Source organism: Larimichthys crocea, chromosome XIII (assembly GCF_000972845.2).
Source record: "Larimichthys crocea isolate SSNF chromosome XIII, L_crocea_2.0, whole genome shotgun sequence".
In the NCBI taxonomy this organism is placed as follows: Eukaryota; Metazoa; Chordata; class Actinopteri; family Sciaenidae; genus Larimichthys; species Larimichthys crocea.
Genome location: NC_040023.1, coordinates 23,376,332 through 23,395,732, shown reverse-complemented (window position 1 = coordinate 23,395,732; position 19,401 = coordinate 23,376,332). Strand labels below are relative to the sequence as shown.

At 39.7% G+C, this 19,401-nt stretch overlaps 1 protein-coding gene across 5 annotated transcripts in view; it reads left to right on the top strand.

Moving 5' to 3' along the window:
- ulk4 (unc-51 like kinase 4) overlaps positions 1-19,401 on the top strand; it is a 73,936-nt gene that overhangs the window by 45,151 nt on the left and 9,384 nt on the right. For all 5 annotated transcript variants that reach the window (XM_027287341.1, XM_027287340.1, XM_019256792.2 and 2 more), the window contains 5 exons: positions 4,168-4,216; positions 7,423-7,528; positions 13,850-14,016; positions 15,728-15,829; positions 18,102-18,296. In XM_027287341.1, the coding sequence (XP_027143142.1) occupies positions 4,168-4,216; positions 7,423-7,528; positions 13,850-14,016; positions 15,728-15,829; positions 18,102-18,296 (619 nt within the window). The remainder of the gene's footprint in view (positions 1-4,167; positions 4,217-7,422; positions 7,529-13,849; positions 14,017-15,727; positions 15,830-18,101; positions 18,297-19,401) is intronic.

Below are 19,401 nucleotides of genomic sequence, written 5' to 3'. Positions count from 1 at the left end.
TGTGTGTGTGTGTGTGTGTGTGTGTGTGTGTGTGTGTGTGTGTGTGTGTGTGTGTGTGTACATTCATGCACTGAATTGTGTGTGCGCTGATGTATGTGTGCTGATAGATGTGTTCTGACAGCAGCTGTCAGTAAGTCTTGATTCTCTGGTCATCTGTCTTCTCTTTTCAGCTCTTGACAGAGACAGAAAGTCAGGGTGAAGAGAGAGAGAGAGAGAGAGAGAGAGAGAGAGAGAGAATGGGGCAGGCAAGAAGTGGAAGGAGGGGTGGAAGGAAGTAGGAAAGAGAGAGCAGCGAGATTGAGTTGGTTGGACTGGGAAAAGTGGGAAGAAGAGAAAATGTTGACAAAAGGTGGGGTATGAGGATAGAAGGGAGGAAGTGTTAATGGGTGAGGTAGCACGAATCAACATGCACCACCTTGTTGTTCTGAACAGAAGACAGGAGTAAAAGTAAGCGATTAAAGGGTGTAGTTTCCCCTCACAAGCTTCATGTAGCAAAACACAGTTTAGAAACTTAGTAAATAATACTGAATTTTTCCTCACACTTACTTTGTATTTAAGACAAACAACCTTTTGGTCACTTATTCTTACAAATACAATCATTATCAATATTGGTAATCACAAATTGGCCATAGAGATGAAAATAATTCTGTGTTTAATCATTCAATATGAAATATTAATTTACAGCAGCCGTGATTGTCAACCTTCTGTTTTGTCCTTCCCTCATTTCTTTCTCTGCTTCCATCCACCTATTTTATCTGCTTCAGCAATAATAACTCCATAAACCTCTTATCGTTAATATCCCACTCTCCTTCCATCTCCTCCATCCCTCCCACACTCTCAGAGTTCAGAGTTCACCCTCATAGCTGAATACGCCCCTACTTCTCTTATCAGTAATATTACCCCCTCTCGTCTCCATCCTCCTCTTCCTCCACCTCTCCTCTTCCCCCTCTTTCCTTGACATAAGTAGAGTGACGTGAACTTCTCAAATTGGTGTCAGCACTCGTCTCTCTACATCTCTGTTTTTCTCTCACTCTTTTTCCTCTGACATTATTAACAATATTTTACATTTATTTCTCTGTCTCCCTCTTCTCTTTCTCTCACCATCTCTAATTTATTAACATTAGTCCACATTTCCCTCTTTCTCTGTGCCCTCTCTCGACAACTCTCCCTCCATCACTGCGGTTATACAATCAGAAATTAAATTGCCTGGGTCTTGGTTAGATAAGTGTGGCTATGAAGCCAGCCGAGCGGTAATTAGATGGTAAATTGGGGACATTAACGTTGGGATGGCAGCCTGCTGTTTCTCACTGCATTATCACAGCCCAGACACACCTTCAAACAACTACATTTACTATGACCTTTAGCCAAAGAACCTTACGCTGTGTGGTTACATGTGTGTGTGTGCCCAAGTATGTTTGAGTGTCCTTATACATACTAATATGTGTGGATGTAGCCTAGCCCTTTCACACGTGCAATGCTTATCACCCAAGTATCAGGTAGTGTTTTTTCTTAGTTTAACTGGTTTGGCTATGTTTTTTATGATTGTAGAAGAATCTCCTTCTTGAACAGCTCATAATTTTCCCCTTTCTTTTCTTTTATGATTAATTAACCGATTGACATAGACTCAACCTTGCAAAACCATTACATCATCAAATTGCTCTCACCATTTAGACACTTAAGTCTCTCTAAGCCCAAGAAAGTGGGATCATTAAGTGTTAACAACACCACGGTGGTCGTCTTCACACACTAAAAGTCTATAATTGCATGTAACAGCCTGTTGTACTGGTCTGTTCTCGGTGTGAATAAATGCATGAAAAATATTTTTAAAATATTCTTCAGATGATACAAAAACTCATTAAGGTGTGTCATTTATGAATAATTGGACAATCCTCTAGGGAAGAACTTTCTGGTCCCTTTTGAGATACAGTAGATATTTGACTAAAACTTCCAAATGCAAAGACATAACCTCCTGACTTTATCTTTGGTGTTCATTATCTTTTCCCTTGAAATAACAAGGTCCACGATGCCCTTTCAAAATCATCCAAGATTAAGCTGTAGAGCTGACAGCAGAATTATATGAGTAGTAGAGCAGAGGTTACTGGTTGTTCATAATGTGATGTTTTTTATATTCCCTGGTATAGAGCTCACACTGATGATGTATGACTAATACAGTAAGGGTCATCTCATCTGTGTTTGTTTTATTATAAGCATCCTGTTGTGCTCTGGTTTGTTCGATGTCTGGTGTTGTGCGTCGTGTCTATTGATGTATTGCTTGTAGTTTAAAGGTGGCCCAGTTTATCATGTCGTGCTAGCCTGGCCTGTCCTCTCATCTCTCAGCCTGTCATCTGCCTAATGGGAGGCCATCCATCACATTTACAACCACAAACAGTCACATCCACACTCACACACACACATACTGTATTTACCACTTCATAAGAGGCGTAACTTAGGGCACAGAGCTAAATAAATATAAAGTACATCATTGATCTGAATTCATTCATCATGGCAAGTGAAAAAACAGCTACTACAGAGAGACAGTGTCCACAACTTTGTGTTTCTGTGAGCAACCTGCTCCTGCAGACAGTGAGTGTTCCCAGTAAAAATGTTAGATGAGTAGATTCAATTTCCTTGAGGGAGTCATCCAAAGGGATCAATAAGGTGCAGTCTAAATCTATCAGTGGTTTGCACACTCATTCAGATTCAAAGTAACATGGCAAAGTATGTAAATATAATTAAATGTAACAATTCTAATGTTAGTATGTAAGTATTAGGTACACAAACATGATGCATCATAAAAAACTACTTGCCCCATATCAAACAGAATTGTCAACTCAGTGGAGTGGACACGTTCAAAGGTCTGAATCCAGAGAATGAAAATGCTGCTTGGTCCAGCTAATCACAGTTTCTTGTGCAGTGCTGATGGCTCAAAAGTTGGTGTAATGTGGGGGGAATATTTTCTTAGCACACATTAAGACAGAACAAAACTGGTATTGATCTCTGTGTAAAAAGTAGGTTGCAGGACTGCAGCAAACGTAATCAGATAAAGGAATGGACTAAATGTATTTCAGCACACATGAAGAATATAAAGTAGGCAATTGACCAGTAAAAGAAAAAAAATAACATAAAAGGTTATGAGGACTTGTTAACATCCTTTGATTCTTTGATTTTTTTATTTATTTTTTTTCGCTGACCAAATACGTTTCTACTGGAACCTCTTAAAAGACGACATACTCCCAGTTGATACACTAAGAACATTATATTCTAAAGTTCCTGTTCCAAACACAACATTTGCTGCTGAAAGGTTTACAAGAAATAGCAGATATTGTTGAATAAGCTTGTTTTAATAAATTGGTTGAAGCCAGACAAGCTATAAACCATCAGTTAAAATGAAGACAGATTTTTAAATCAGTGGACAGGCATGGTCTTCAGCATATTAACATCAGTCTGACTTCAGCTGGCTTTGTTCCCATTATAGCTTGAATGTTTTCTTATGCACTTGAATACATTCAGACATACATACACAAGGAGAGTGTGCATACGTGTTAACACTCTAAACACACAGTAATTGGTTGCAAATGAAAGAACATTAATCAGTAAGTAGATGGAATGTCATTGCCTATATAGACATCCATCTGTCTTCCTCTCTCCTCTCCTCTGTCTCTCTGCATTTCTTCTAATTTTTCAATTTGGAATGATCTACTTCACTCTTTTGTTTTCACTCCTTCCATCTATTTGTTCCTCCACCCCTCTGTCCTCCCTCTAATTTCTGCTCAAATCTCGCTTCTAATCTCCCCCTTCTTTTCGCCTATTCGCCAAATGTAATCTTCTCTGACCTCATCTTCTCCCTAACTCTCTGACTCTCATCTCCTCTTCCCATGTCCTTCCTTCTCCTCACCTCCTCTCATGTTATCTGCTCCCGTCCTGTGTCCTTTTTACGTCTGTCCTCTTTCCCCAAATCCACTGGTACCAGACAGGAGCCATTGTTGCAGAACTCCAACCTTAATGAAGATGAAACAGCCCACAGTGTGTGTGTGTGTGTGTGTGTGTGTGTGTGTGTGTGTGTGTATACACATAACAGTGTGGTGAATTGCCTCTAAATTAAATTAATTTCTCTCCCCTCGTTTTTCTACCTCTACTTCAATATGTATTTTTCTCTTTCCTTTTCAGGTTGATCAAACACAGTAGACTCCTACCTACAGTCTTTCAGCTCATTATGGTAAGAATCCACTTTCACTTAATCTGTTTTTATTCAGCCAATCACCTGGCCATTCAGCCAGTCAATGAATCAGTCAGTCAGTTAAATCTTCGAATCAGCTAGAAGATACAGTTATCACAGTGTGTACTATTTATGACATTTCTGCTGTATTTTTATTACAGCACAAATGTACTTGGTCTCCTTCCTTCTCTCCTCTCTCACCCGCTCCATCTAACCCTCATAGATGTATTTATGTAAATTAGTCTGAGTGGTGTTGACCTATTAGACGGCTGGTGTAATTGACTGGCAGGTCAGCCATAGAGAGGAGGAAGGGTTAATAGAGTGAGAATATAGACTCTGCTATTAAGATCCCACACTAACTCATACACACAGCACACAGTACTTGTCTGTTATCAGCGAAGCATAACAATGTTTCCAGTAAACAATTTATTTCACCTGACCCTTTTTGCATCCACACAATCTAATGAACACACAAACACATCCAGTACAGTCTGCTTTCAGCAGACCAAAGCAGTTGAACTGCAGCAAACACTTTATGGTTTATGCACACACACACACACACACACACACACACACACACACTCACTAAATAATCAGCGTTCTGCATGGCTGCCTGTCCAGCCCCGACTAGCTGATGCAGAATGTTAAACACTGCTATCCAACAGCCTGATTAACTCCTCTCCTGATTGTTTACTCCTGTCTGAAGCAGTCATGTCAGGATCCATTAGTGCCGTCTGTATTGCTCACATTTGGATTGATTTATGCTGCCTAAAATACTGTGATCTGGATTGATTACACCTGTCGTCTGTGATCACACTTGTCATGGAGAAACTCAACTAATTGTATTTGTCTAAATGATGAAGTACTTCTGCTTCAAACATGAAAGGAAATCAGAAAGCTGACTAGACCATGGTCTTTAACTGGTTGGGCGTTGTGCCCGAGGAGGCAGAAGACTGATTACAATGGGTTGCAGTCAGATACCTTTAGGAATCCTGCCCCATGTATATTTTACAATCTGTAGATAGACCACTAATACAAGTTGAATGCTCTGTGAGTTAAGATGCAGCTGGACAGTGAGTCGCTAAGTTAAAATTAATTTTAGTTTGCCATCCCTCACTTTGTCAGGTGTACACTTTCTGTGAGGGTAGTCTTTTCATGGCTTATTATTTCATAAAGATCAAAATAAATTAGCTTTGTCATTTGCTGTTACTGACAGGCAGGTTGTCCTAGGTGCAAATTGATGTCATTGTCTTCAGCCTGAGGCTACTGCACATGATGAGCATCAGCCAGGCTTATCAGCCCGTGCACAGATCACACTGATGCGCACAGACCCCGCAGGCAGAGCTGGTGTATCTCAGAGAGGATCAAATAGTGAAATAAGGGCAGGAGAGAGAAGGAGAAGTGAATTACTGTCAGAGGCAGGAGAGGTTTTGCCAAGGAGGAGAAAGTGAAGAAGAAGAAAGGAGGAAGAGGAAAAGCAAAGAAGAAGAAGGGACAGGTTGAGGAGATAAGAGGAGTAACAGGAAAGTGGAGACTGCAGTCTTACTCCTTGCTTCTCTTTAAAATGAACCCATTATCACAGGGCACAACTACACCATCCTCTAACAAAATTAATTGTATCCATTGCTCAACAATTTGCCCCAAAAATAATCATCACCGGATGTGTGATCCTTCTCAGATAGAACATATGATACATCTCTGTGTGTCCCATGCGAAAACATATTTGCAACATTGCACGCTTCAGTACAATAGAAATGTTATGAACTCTCATCAGATTTGTTCAAAGTACAAAACTGACCTCTAATAATAACAAACAGACCAAACTAAAAGACAGACTAAAGACAGCTGTTTGCAGAAGCTTCATTGATATTAAGTAGTAAGAGGAAGCCATGCCATAACCATCTATAAACAGATATTTGCATATGCATGCATAATCTGTAGGCAGGGAACCAAGATTTTAGCACCAGAAGCATTCTGGTTTACATTTGTAGTCCAAGTTCTTGATTTGCTTTCATATGCAGATATATTCTTGCAGAAACCGACAAGAATGTGTCTTTCTCATCAATCTCACATATAAAATTGCTAATATCCGTATTAATTTTCTGAATGCCCACTGGTTAAACTGGTAGCCCAGAAACATTAGCTGCTTGGACATTGCCCCCAGAGTCTAAATCAACGTCGGACAAAACTGATGGGTTTCCAGGATTGGTGTCCAATAAAAATGGAGACCTACTGAACTGATAAATGAGTGATTTTTCATGACAAAGTATTTTTTTTATCAGTGCATCTACAAGATTTTTGTTTCTCTTGTTGGGTGACCTCTGTATTGGGTAGCCCACACTTGTTATATTTGACCTTGTGTGCCATTTGGGGTGTCCTGCCAACACTTTCACAGATGTGTCATGACAGGTTTTGGGAAAAACTGGCTACAAATTCACAGAAAGGATGACTTTGCCACACCATGTCCGGCTCTCTTAACACATTAATGAGGCAAGCCTCAAGGGGCAGCACTGGGCTGAAGGCCACTCACTGAAGCTCATATAAGACATACAGCATTTAGGTAACTTGCTCTGTATAACAACGGTTCCACAAACAGAACTAAAGATTCCAGGTTTGGTTCTGGGTTTGTGTGCAAGTACGTAAGTTTTCAATAATTCAATATGCTGAAAGATTTATGTTCTCAAAACATATTCAGAGGTTGATTGTGGTCAATAATGGTGTGTTTGTGTTTTCATAACAAGTCAGTAACTCTTTGTGTCTGACAAGGCCACACACGCACACGCTGGTATTACTGTGAGGAATTATAATTGACTAACATTTAGTCACTGGAGCTTTAGGTCTAACTTTAATTATACAATACATATATACATATACAAAGAAGTTTAAAGCTAACAGAGAAGATTAACAGTTCTCCTCTTCTGCACTCATCCTCTTTAACTGTTATTGCCATGGCTGTGTATTGTAAAAGTGATTTTATTGTGAGTTTAATGTGTGATGAAAGCCTAAAACAGACATGCAACTTCACTGATAAACTGTACTTAGCATGTATGGGAGTCAACTACCTCACTTCTATTTATATCATATCTTCACCACATTTAGTTTAACGTTCGATGGTAGATGTGAAATTCTGTGAAGAAAACCTTTAAAAACCATGTTATTGATGTGTGTAACCTCGTTATCCTGTCTCTTCCTCTTATTTTCTGTAGGCTAATAGTGGTAATGTTACCAGTGGGATGATCCAGAATGCAGTGGCCTTGCTGTGTAATCTTAGTGGAGACACAGTCTTGGACCTGGAACCACCATACCAACAAGGTATAATATGTCTCTATACAGTCTCCATGGAGAGAGGGACGCGTAACTTTTCTCTGCTTTGAAAACAAACTTTCTTTCTACTTGTCTTGTTTTGTACTGTCTCTTACACTAGTACTATTATTAGTGAGTGAGTTAAACAAGTCCCAGAGGCCCGTCTGTCATTGACCTAGGGCGTCTGTATCATGTATCTACTCTGCTAGCATTAGTTATTGTCATGTTACTTGTTGACATCTTGTTTTCCCCAGCCTGCTGTCCTAGTGCAGCATAATGCTTATTCAGGTCAACAACCTTGGCTGTGTGTGTGTGTGTGTGTGTGTGCGCGCGCACACTCACATGGGGCAGAGGCAATGTTTTTTTGTCCTTCAGCCATGGTGAAACTCAATAATATTAGAATTTCTTGTCGATTGCAAGTGATTCCAGTGGATCCAGATGGGTAGGGGGGAGTGTGTCCCCATGGAATGAGGACATTTTTCAGAAGTTACATCATTTTAGGCCCATTTTAGCACCCAAGAGTTAGTCTGGGATTAGGACTTTAATTAGAAGGAAGGAACAGTAAGGCACATTATGTATGTAGAAGCAGCAGCCTAAATCTAGCATTAGAGAATAAATGAAATAAATTAAAGATTTTTGCAAGAAAACATTTACAAACACTGCTGCCTCTGTGTATGTTTGTCTGTGTATATATGTATATATGCAAATGTTTCAGGACCCACAGTTCAGTTCTATAATTGCAACTCTCAGCGGCAATGAAAATGCAACACAATAATGCTTGCTTTCTCAAGTTTCTATTTAGCACTGTGTTCATTTCTTTCTCTCTCTGTCTCTCTTTCACTCATCATTTTGTGTCTTGCTCCATCTATCTATCCTGCCTTGCCAAAACCACCACCACTATCACCCCTTCCTCTCCATCTATTTCCATTGGGTCAGCAGTGCGGCAGTTCAGTAGTCAGCATCATTATCATCCAATCAGCTCTCCTCTCAACAAGAAACTGTCAACCCAGCACTAATACTGGCCGGGCAATTAACGCTATCTCCCTCTCCCTTTCCCTCTCTCCCTTTCCTCCTCTCCTCTCCTCTCTTCTCCTCTCCTCTCCTCTTTCATACTCTGCTGTATGAACTTTGCAATCTACTCCGCTTCTTCATCATCTCCTCTCCTTCCTTCTTCCCATTTTTACCTTATCCCCTATCCAATGTTTTGGGCTCCTCTTCTATCTTCCTCTCTTCTCTTTCTTCCTTCTTTTAGTTGTGGCTCACTCCAGATCAGTGTGGCAATGGCAAGAAAGAAGGGAGAGGAGGAGAGAAGAGGAGAAGGGAGGAAACGTGTATAATTGGCTTTTTAAGGTGTGACAGAGAGAGGAGGGGAAGGGTGGTGTGTGAGCATGTATGCATGTGTGTGTGTGTGAGTGTGTTGAGAGGCAATGAAATAGACAGTGAAGAAGAGCAAAATAGGGAGGTGGGTTTCTGTGCCTGTGCGAATGTATTTGTGCTTATGCTTCTGTGTATGTGTGAGACAGAGAGGAGATGTGTATGTGGAGGGAGCACCCAGTATATGTGTGTGAGTGTGTAAGAGAGAGAGAGAGAGGAGATGAGGTTTATAATTGGGCAGATTTGCCTCCGACTGAGATAATACCCCCTGGGGAATGGAGACAGAGGGAGCAAAGAGAGAGAAAGGCAGAGATAGGAAGGGAGAACAGAACAACAGAAAGAAAAAGACTATGGCAAAAAAGAGCTAGAGAGAAGAGAGAGGGAAAAGATGATAGAGCCAGGAAGCCAAAATGGGAGGTAAAAAGGGTAGCAGAAAGGTGACAGAGAGGTGGAATGGGATACACAGAGAGAATGTGGTGCATTTGGGTGAGGACGAGGGATGAGATAATAGAGGAGAAAATATGAGGTTGAAGTGAGTGACAGTTTGATAGAGGGGGCGATGGAGAGAGTGGGAGGGGAAGAATAACTTGATGGGGGAGTAAGAAACAACTTCCTAAACAAAGTTCTTTTTAATTTGTATGATTGTGAATGGCTCAGTTTTAATTTGTGAACAAGTAGCAGACTAATGTAGAAAGGCTAGGTTGTAATCTGATTATATATGCGCATGAAGCCTGGAGCTTCTCTACTGAGAGTGAATTTGAGACTTATTTTGTAGGCACATTGACAAGCAGACTGTGTGATTAAATAAGGAAATGGACACATGTAGAGCATGTAGAGCAGCACAAATTCACCCCAACCATTCAGAAGTGTTGAGCAACCCCTGAGTTTGCTCTTCGGCTGAGGTGGTGACAAGGTGTCAGTTAATTAAAGCATGCTTGTCCGTTAATTAATTAAAGAAGTCTTCAGGGGCTCTATGTGTCTACAGAATCCTTGAAGGTCTTTGAGGTTCCTCTATGGATTTGATCCACCACCAATCCTTGTTATTTCTCTTGACCTTCTGTGAGAAGCTCAGAGGAATCTGTTAGGTAATTGCCTCTGCGTCAGTGCTATCTAGTTTCTGTGGAACTGGCATCTATAAATTGCTATTTGAAATTAGATTCAGGTTTGGATTTATTTCCCCAAACGGTGTCTAAAGAATTCTGTAATGGTTCTTTCACACCCTATCCATATGTGTCCAATCAATAAAAATGCCCCATGGCATGATTTATACCACAAAGATTTGTTTTCCATAAATATTTTCATATTAACAAGCAGCCAAGAGGTCACTGGATTAACAATTTTACATAATGCCAATCAATAAAACAGTTTTGACAATAAATGTAGGATGTTTTGCAATTTCTTGAGTTTTGCTGTGCACAGGTTATATTGATACCTGTGCAGTTTGCATTGCAGAGACCAGTGAAAAGTTATTTATTGAAAGTGATTGAGAGTTGAGAAAAATGTGTAATATTGAAGAATTTTGTTTTCTAATAAATAACAATCCAGAGAGAATAAGCAATCGTAACATGTCACATATAATATATTATATTATATATTTAAATATGTGACAAAAAATGGTGAAAGATCACTGCGTCTTTCCCCAACCTTAAACCTGACCACAATCTCAACATAACTGACCAATGAGTTAGCCTAAACTTAAAAAGACCTTAACTTTAGGGTGGTAGATCAGAAGAGGCAGAGGCTTTAGGTATGAAGTCTATTTTTGGTACATATCTTTTTAGGTAGGATGCAACATTTTGTTGACTGTTTTGCTACTACAGTATGTGGGTGGTTGCCCTCTTGTACAATAGATTCAGTCAGGTTGTTTTCTTGACCAATGCATAGATACTGAGTGCACTACAGAGTATGCTGGTAGAAGTCACTTCTATCAACCATAGTGTTAGACCAAAAAAAAAGATTTCATTCTAGAAAACATACTGCATGCATACTGCGTACATGCTAAATAAAAATATGTTTTCTATTTATTTCATGATGGAGTTTAATAAAAGGACAAAATTAGTCACAGGCTGCATCTGGACAAGGCCTGGGCCTGTGGGATCACTTCAAATCAATTTGCATTTAGGTATTAAACACATATTTGATCATACCATGCTTTACGCTATCCTCTGTCTCTCTCTATCAAAGACTAACCCAGATGCCACATTTCTTACTGAGGGAAATGACATGATTGAAACCATTTAATTGAATTTTATATTAGAAAAAAAAATTGTAAAAATGTGGGCCTGTGTGTTTTAAGCATGATTTGGTAATTACCAGAGCCGGAGTTGTGTCATGTACAAGGAACCTAAGTGTATATCCACATGCACTTGCTATTGTTCAGTTCAGTGAATAAGGGTCATTATGTTAGCCGCTCACGTTCCTCTTAAAATTATTTTTCATGGAAGTTTTTGAACTGTTTCTGCTCAGTGCATTCCCAGGATGTCTCCTACACTACTGAAGTTTGCATGACAGCTTTCAGTCAGCTGTCTAACTATCCATCAATCTTCACTGCAGTAGTATTGTTGTCATAGTGTCATTTATTTTGTAGTATTGATGCGAGTCTAAGTGTCTCTTCTGGTTTAAGTAATTTGGTTATTCATGTTGTTGAATGAAGGCTTAAATAAGTGGCACTGTACAAGCATGGTCCTTGGTTGTCAAATCTATGAGCAACGTCAACAGATTAACTAATCTGTATCACTATAACCTGAGGCAATCCTAGTGTGTTACAGTGATCCAGCAAGTATGAAGCAACTTTATCCCCTAAAAAAATACATGCTTAGGGATTTATTTGTTTGGTCTGTGATCAGGCACGTTTTGTTTGGTTGGAACAGCTGGTCTAATCAAAATGCACTGACGCCATGAGGAAATCAAAACATTTTTAATGTCGACAGGTGGTTTGAATGGTTGAGAGTACTGCCAGTGTGTGACTGAAATTCAAAAACACTGGATGCATTTGGAAATAATGTTGGATATGCTTCAAATTCCCTTTCCAATCACCAACTTTTCAATGCTTAACAATGCTGTAAACGCCTCATCAACATAACTTTTCTTTGTCTCTGTTGGCCAGTTAAAATCAGTGCATAGTGCCTTCGCACTAACCTATGCAGATTGATTGAAGCTTGTTTTAAGGATCCTAGTGTGCTGTAACTTTCTTGAAATACTTGTGTCATGGCAACTCAGTCATGAAATGGAAATATAAAAACCTCCATATTTGGCCTGTTTAGTACTGTTCTGATAAAGCTGTGGCAGATTATTACAGCGTTGAATTAACCAGTTAGATTAAGATTAATTTATATCCTGTTACACAATCCCTAATGTGTGGTTGATTGTTCAGGGACATTTTGAGAATTCATTTAATTTGGATTGTTTTTTTTTGTTTGTTTTTTGTTTCCTTGTTTGATTTGGTACAGTCGTGTATAGCAATGATAGCTATTCTCAACAGATAATAACAGACTTATCAACATATGCATGAGCAACTATCTAGAACAGAGTCTTCATCTGAACAGGACTGCATTGTCGGATCACATTAACAGCAGAAGAGGTCCTTCTTTGACTGAGCAGTCCAAAGTAGAGCAGTCTATTTATTTAATTATGAGGCAGCTTGACAAAGTAGCAGTGCATCTCACTGACAGCAGGCTAGCTTTATAGCTTTCTAGTGTCTACAGTGTTGCACTTTCACTCACAAAAATAAATAATACTTTCTAAATAAAGATCTGTTGGAATAGAAAATAACACCGGGTGTATTTTCCCTAGTGAAGACTGATTTATTTAATTCATTTGTTACTTAACTTACTTTTTTTGTAAAGAAAAGTAAAGTACAACTTTGGCCTAATAATGGCACAGTTTACATTTAATGTATCACATGTGTCACGTCAACCCAAAATCTATTCAGTCTCCACTTCACAGAGATGTGTAGTGGGAACACCTCAGGGGACAAGAAGCCTACAATAGCTAACTACACAGATCGAGCTGCAAAATGAAGTGTATCTTCTGTGTCATGTTAAATTTAATGAGCAAAGGAACATGGTTTTGCACTTTAGTAAGAGCTATTTATTCATGGCTTAGCAAGGGTTAGCAGCTTTACAACGTGTTCTACATTGGACAGTTTTCTAGGGAGAGCTAGACTGAGATGGCAGGAGATATGAAGAGAAGAACAGAATGTATTTTTAGATGAGCATCTAAATTGAGTTGTCTTTTGTTGTTGCTGTTTGTGTGTAGACCAGTGTGTGTTGATACTATCAGATTTTCACAGATGAATTCAACATACACAGCTTCAGGTTCTGTTTAAATAGTTAAATGTCAAATTCAGCTATTTTTCTCTGCTGGGCAAATTGGAGACAATGAAATGCTAATCGACCTAAGAGGGAGTGTCCCTCATCTTGTGCAGGAGCTATCGATCCACTGTGGAGTTGAACCGGAGCCTGCAGCTACAGACATTACTAAAGTCAGGCTCAGGTATACTGTTCACCTCCAACACACATATATATTTTGAGTAATTAAAATCAAGAATGAAAATGTGCCATAAAAGAATGTTTAAAAGATTTATTACAGTGATTGAACAAAGTTCTTTGTTTTGGCTTAGTAGAACTTTTCATCCCAGAGTCAAACAATTTAATTTACTACACCATTGTCTCTAAAACACGTCTGTAAACACACCAATGCAAACGCAGTGTTGTTTGCTTCTGGTTTCAACCGTAACTGCAGCATTTAAAAGTCACTAATGCAACAAATGTTAAAGATGTATTTAATTTGGGATGCATGTTTTTAATGGCAACTAAAAAGGTTGCCAATGGCAAATTGGCAACCAATAGTGGTGAGTGAGCCCTGTTACTGTCACCAGAGTGTAAAATGATGTTTCCAAGTCACTGTATCTAAAATCAATCATTTTTATCAAATGATTTATCTTCTTCTGCACAGAGCTAATAGAGGTGGTGGTGAGCACCCTCTCAGAAGCTGCACTAGTTCACCTGGAAGGGGAAGAGCATGCTGGGAGGAAAGTCAGCCATCTTGTGTTACAAGCCCTTCTGGAACTGCTTCACAACATCCTCAAACAAACATCCGTTGTTGTCCGCTCTGCACTGCAGGTATGAACATTTAGACACAGCTAATGACAACAAGAAACTCCCTGCAGTCTCTCTAACAACAGACACCAAGCTGAGCAAGACATAGAATACCAGAATATGCACTTAAAAACATTTTAACCTCCAGTGCTCTCTTTCAGTCTACGTATTAGCACTGTAATTCATAGTATACTATACCTCAGTGCAGCCGTACTTTACCAATTACTGTTGTATTCGGTGCTGTAAGTAAAGGAAACAAATTGAAGCTCTTTGAGTAACTTAGCTAAATAAAAACAAGTCGTCTCTTCACCTTTTCTCGCTTTCTACCATTGATAAGGCGCAATTTTGTTAATTACAATTTTGTGCCATAGAACTTCTAAAGTTCATTTAGACGTTCTGCGGCTTTATTAAATATCACGCTTAGCTGCTTTGCTTCCTAACCAATATGCTTGCTAACTTTTACCTTAAGTATCATATACTTTTATTTTTGCTGTATCATTGATTCACCACTATTTACCAGTTTCATCTCTGTTGAGCACAGAATCACAAAGTCAACTCCCTCAAAATGTTGCCCTTGTATCATGTCCCTAAAGGCGTGTGTGTGTGTGTGTGTGCGTGTGTGTGTGTTTGTTTTTTGTGTCCATTGATGTGTGCAGTGGAAGCCAGCAGTTTTAAGCAACTGCAATATTGAAGTTGTGGACTCAGGAGAAAGCGGATGAGGTCCCAAGTCCCTGGGACACATAGACACACACACCCACACAACACACACAGCCACACACATGCACACACACACACACACTCACAGGCATACACAGAGGGGCCTGTCTGGCTATGTCCCTGCGGCCTCATTATCACCACTGGCTTTGTCCTCAGCTTGCCTCCCTACACAGACACACACCCACACCCATATATGCTCACATATAGACATACACACCAGCCCCCAACTCCCCATAGTGTGTACCCCAGCCCAACGCATACATATTAATGCCTGGACGGTGGGGGGGGACTAAAGGGGAGGCAGGGTAAAAGACTGGGTGGAAGAGAGAAGGACAGAAGAGGGAGAGGGGAGGATAGAGAGATAGAAGGACGACAGAGATGGGAAAAGGAGGAAGCAGAATGTGCAGCGGAAATCAATTCTGCAAGAAATGCAAAGCTCATTAAAAAGAAAACTTCTGCCCAAACCAAATTCATTTGGGTAATAAGGTCTGATAAGGAGAGAGGACGTGACTAGACCGCTCTCCCCAAACTATTACTCTATTGGTCAAGAGAGTCAAAGATTATATATATAACACATGAGAAAAAAGAGAAGGAGAGAGAAGAAGTGACTTTGGGAAAGAGAGAAATAAAATATGTGCCATTATTAATCACATTATTCCACTGTTAATTGGACTGAAGTTCCACTGTAGGCATGAACTGAACTAAAAAAAAAACAAAGTGAAGAACAGAGATGCTAATGGTGGAGGGCAGAAAAAAGGAGTAGGTGAGAATGCTGGAGAAATTGTTCAACGTGTGTTGTCCTGAACCCGCCTTGTGTTAAAGAAGGGTTAAAATAACAGCGTATGCAGAAAACCTATTTCCTCTCTTAGTCTATCTGTCAGTCTGTCAGAATCTGTCTTGGCAGGTCTCTGGATCCATCATTATTGACTGTCAAATCTCTATAAATGATTTAACGGGTGTGTGTGTGTGTGTGTCTGTGTGTGTCTGTGTGTGTCTGTGTGGGTGTGTGTGTGTATAGAGCCAGAGGCTATCTTGTCCAGCAGTAGAGATGGAGGCAGCAGAGAAGCTGCTCCTAGAAAACCGACCCCTGAGCCAACTCAGCACACACCTCATTCACATGGTGAGACCAACACTCACGAGTATGTGTGTGTGTTAATGCCTTTCATGCATACATAAATATTTTCAGTATTTGCTTCTGCCTGCATGTTTGTGTACTGCATGTCTTAATGTATGCCTAATACAGTGAGATAAACTGTGTATGTATGTATGCTTATTTATGCAAGGAAGAGTTTGTGTGTATGTGTGTGTGACACACATACACACACACACACAGAGCAAGAGAGGGAGGAAGAGAGAGAGAGATGATGTTTGTCTGGTTATGAGTTTCTTTATGTTGTGTCAGGAAAAAGTCCCTGGGTATAACGTCTAAACATGAGTAATACTTGTATTACTCTTGTTAGCAGGCTGAGTGATATAAAAATACTAAAAGTACTAATACAAAAAAGATTCAAAATGACACCTTATGCTGCACTTTTCTCCTGCTATTCACCAGCAGTCACTTTCACTGTGAGTGTGTCACCATAGAGCCTTATGACGCAAATTACTTTGAACTGCGTATAACAAGCTAGCCTGATCTCCAGTGTTAGGTATATCTATAACTTTTCCATATAAAAGGTAAAACATAATTTTATAAAGGAGCAACAGCAATTCTGTAAAATTCGATTATTTTTCACTACCACCAGATGATTTTATTAAGACCAGTAACTAGATCTGCAGCTTCCTCCCAGACTAAATATGTCAATTCTCAGACGTACTCCCATGTCTGACTCCACTGTAAACAGCAACACTACTGATCGAGCTTGTTTAAAAGTTCTTCCTTAATTAACTGTCTCCCAAAGAAGCGTGTATATCTCACAATGGTAATAAAGTTAATCCAGCAGCTCTACAGTAAACTATTTTCAAACAGACAAGTAAAAAGCTTGAAATGCACATTCATGCTCAGATTCAGTGTCCATTGTCAAATTCCTTCAATTGGCTCTGTTAAAGTAGCCCAGTTTGAGGCTACGTTTCTGCAGATGTGCTTAATATGCCACCTGTGATTTCAGTGCAGGGATTGTATATAAATGCAGTATGCAAGTAATTATACCATAGTTGTTACAAAGGAGGATAAGAGTGGGTACAATCTTGGCCTTTCTTGCTGAGAGAAATGTGGAACTGTTATCATGGTGGGCATTCATACATCCACACCTTCTGGCACTGTACACAATACTGAGCATTGAATAATCACTTGAAATCAGATATTAAAGAATAATGTGATGCAAAATAACTCACTCCTCCATCTGCACTCAAAATCTCAGAATTATGATTAAAGTACTTCAGTATTAGAGTTATAATCTCTTGATGATTGATGGACTTTGTCTCTTGCTTTCTGCAACACTGTTTACATTAAAAATATTAAACATGAATTGTAAATATTTCAAAACAAAACAGTGAGATGAATAACAGTATGTCAGGAGATGGAGAAGAGAAAAGGTGAGATTTATGGGCAAGGACAGAGGAAAGGAACAAATATGAAGAGAATCCATGCAAAAGAGAGAGAGAGGGTGCTGTGAGGCATCCTGGGAAGTTTAAGGACATAAAGGAGGGGGGCTGGGAGGAGGTCTCAAGGGACACAATAGAGGTTTTTACTTATACTTGACACATTGAGTGCTGGGTGGGCGTCTACGTGTGTGTTTGTGTATGAGAGGGTTGAGGGGGCAGCTGACACACTCCTGGCCTCTGCGCAGCCCCTTTGCCCCATGGGAGATTAGTAGGATAGAGAGAGAAGGAGCGTCAATACAGTCCCTGAATCTAATATCATTAAAACTGCAAAACTTGCTTGTGGTAAAAGAACAGAGCTCTGAAGAGCAGTGAGCTAATCACTGACAAATATTGTGATTTACTCAGTGCATTAAGTTAATTACTTCACCAGGGGTCAGTTACCAGTAGCACTCGTGTTACAGTGCACACAGTTTAGAGTAAACATTCAACCTGGATTCTTCTGTGGAACAAGCTTTGATAGTTACTTGATATGACCACCAAATAAATTGATAGTAGTATCAGTAACTTCTGGCAGTGTTTGTGTGAAATCTTCTATTGATTATTATTGCAAAGGCTAAAAAATATCAGCTTTAATTATTCATCTTAATAAAAATCCATCTTGAAAGTTTTTTTTATTATTATTTAAATGCTAGCCTGTGTGTACTGTAAGTACACCTAGAAGAAGAGGTGAATTCAGACAATCACTTTTATTTTGGCCCATGGCCCATAGTAACCTCGGTAACCCAAATAGAAACATGGAGCGTGGTGTTATTTCATTGTTCCATTTATTACCTGATGTTCTCTCCTTGTAGCTGTCAACTGAAAACCAGGAAGTCTGGGAGGAGTCTATGCAGTGTCTGTCCCTGCTGGTCCAGCTGTATGGAGGAGAAGGTTATGACTGCCTGTCACCTTCCTGTCTGCAAAGCTTTTTACACGTGCTGCGCACACACATGCACACTGAAACCCCCCGAATCCAACGCACAGCACTTAGGATCATCAAACGATTGGTGAGTACAGTGCACATTTATGCACACAGGCACAAACAGACCAGCATCTCTGCACATGCATAGAAATGTTCACACACTTTGCTGGTATGGCATTTTATCAGATATTAATTTGTGCTCCCCGCGTGTCCCTTTCCAGGACAGTATTAATATCTCTGCCCTGTTTGTTTGTATTATGTGGGTTGAAATATTAACTGCCGCCACTGCAGAATGAAAATATTGGAATAATTGAAACCGACTCAGTGTAGACACACACACTCAGAGAGACAGCCCTGCTGTGCTGCTGTTCTGAAAATAGAGTGTAGTTTCACCAGAACTAGACTGACAGAGGGAGCAAACCAGAGAGGGAGAAAAAGTGTTGGTTTGTATCTGCCTGTCACTCTCTGTTCGAGTGTCTGTCCAATTTTGTCTGATAGTCAAAATGATTTGTAGTACAGGCCAAAGACGGCTGACTGGTAAGAGAGCACACTGCAGTAAAGCAGGTGGAGATTTAGTGAAGCGTCTCACTCCCAAACGAAATAATATTAGCTCCATGTGTTTACATGGAGATAACTGAAGAAGCTGCAGCTAACATTCACCAGAATTAGGCATGTTTTAACAAGGTGGCAGTCTATTGCCACAGTAGAAATATGCAACAATAAAACAATTCACTCATTGAAATTTTTAATTGACCGCCGTACTCATTTACTTAAATTAAAAAGACAATGTGAAACAAAATCCATAACACATCAGACAAAGCCAGATATGAAGCAGTCAATCTGTCAAACTATTTGGTATACATTCTGCAGCCTAGCTCTCCCAGGAAATACATTTATACTGGATGATTCTGCGATACAAGATTTACGCCTAGTGCCCACACTCAGTGCCAGCGCAGGAAGCTGTGTGCTGTGTATGTAGTATGGGGAAAAGTAAGGGATAAAAGCATTTCACTTTTCTACAACAGCGTCAACTCCCTCCAAATGTTGCTCTTGTAATATGTCCCTAAAAGCATGTGTGTATGTTGTGTGTGTGTTTGTGAGTGCATGTGTACATTAACATTTCAGGGAGTTTTGATTGCTTGAACCTAACCATATTTAAGTTGTCATGGTACAGATACTTAAGAAATGAG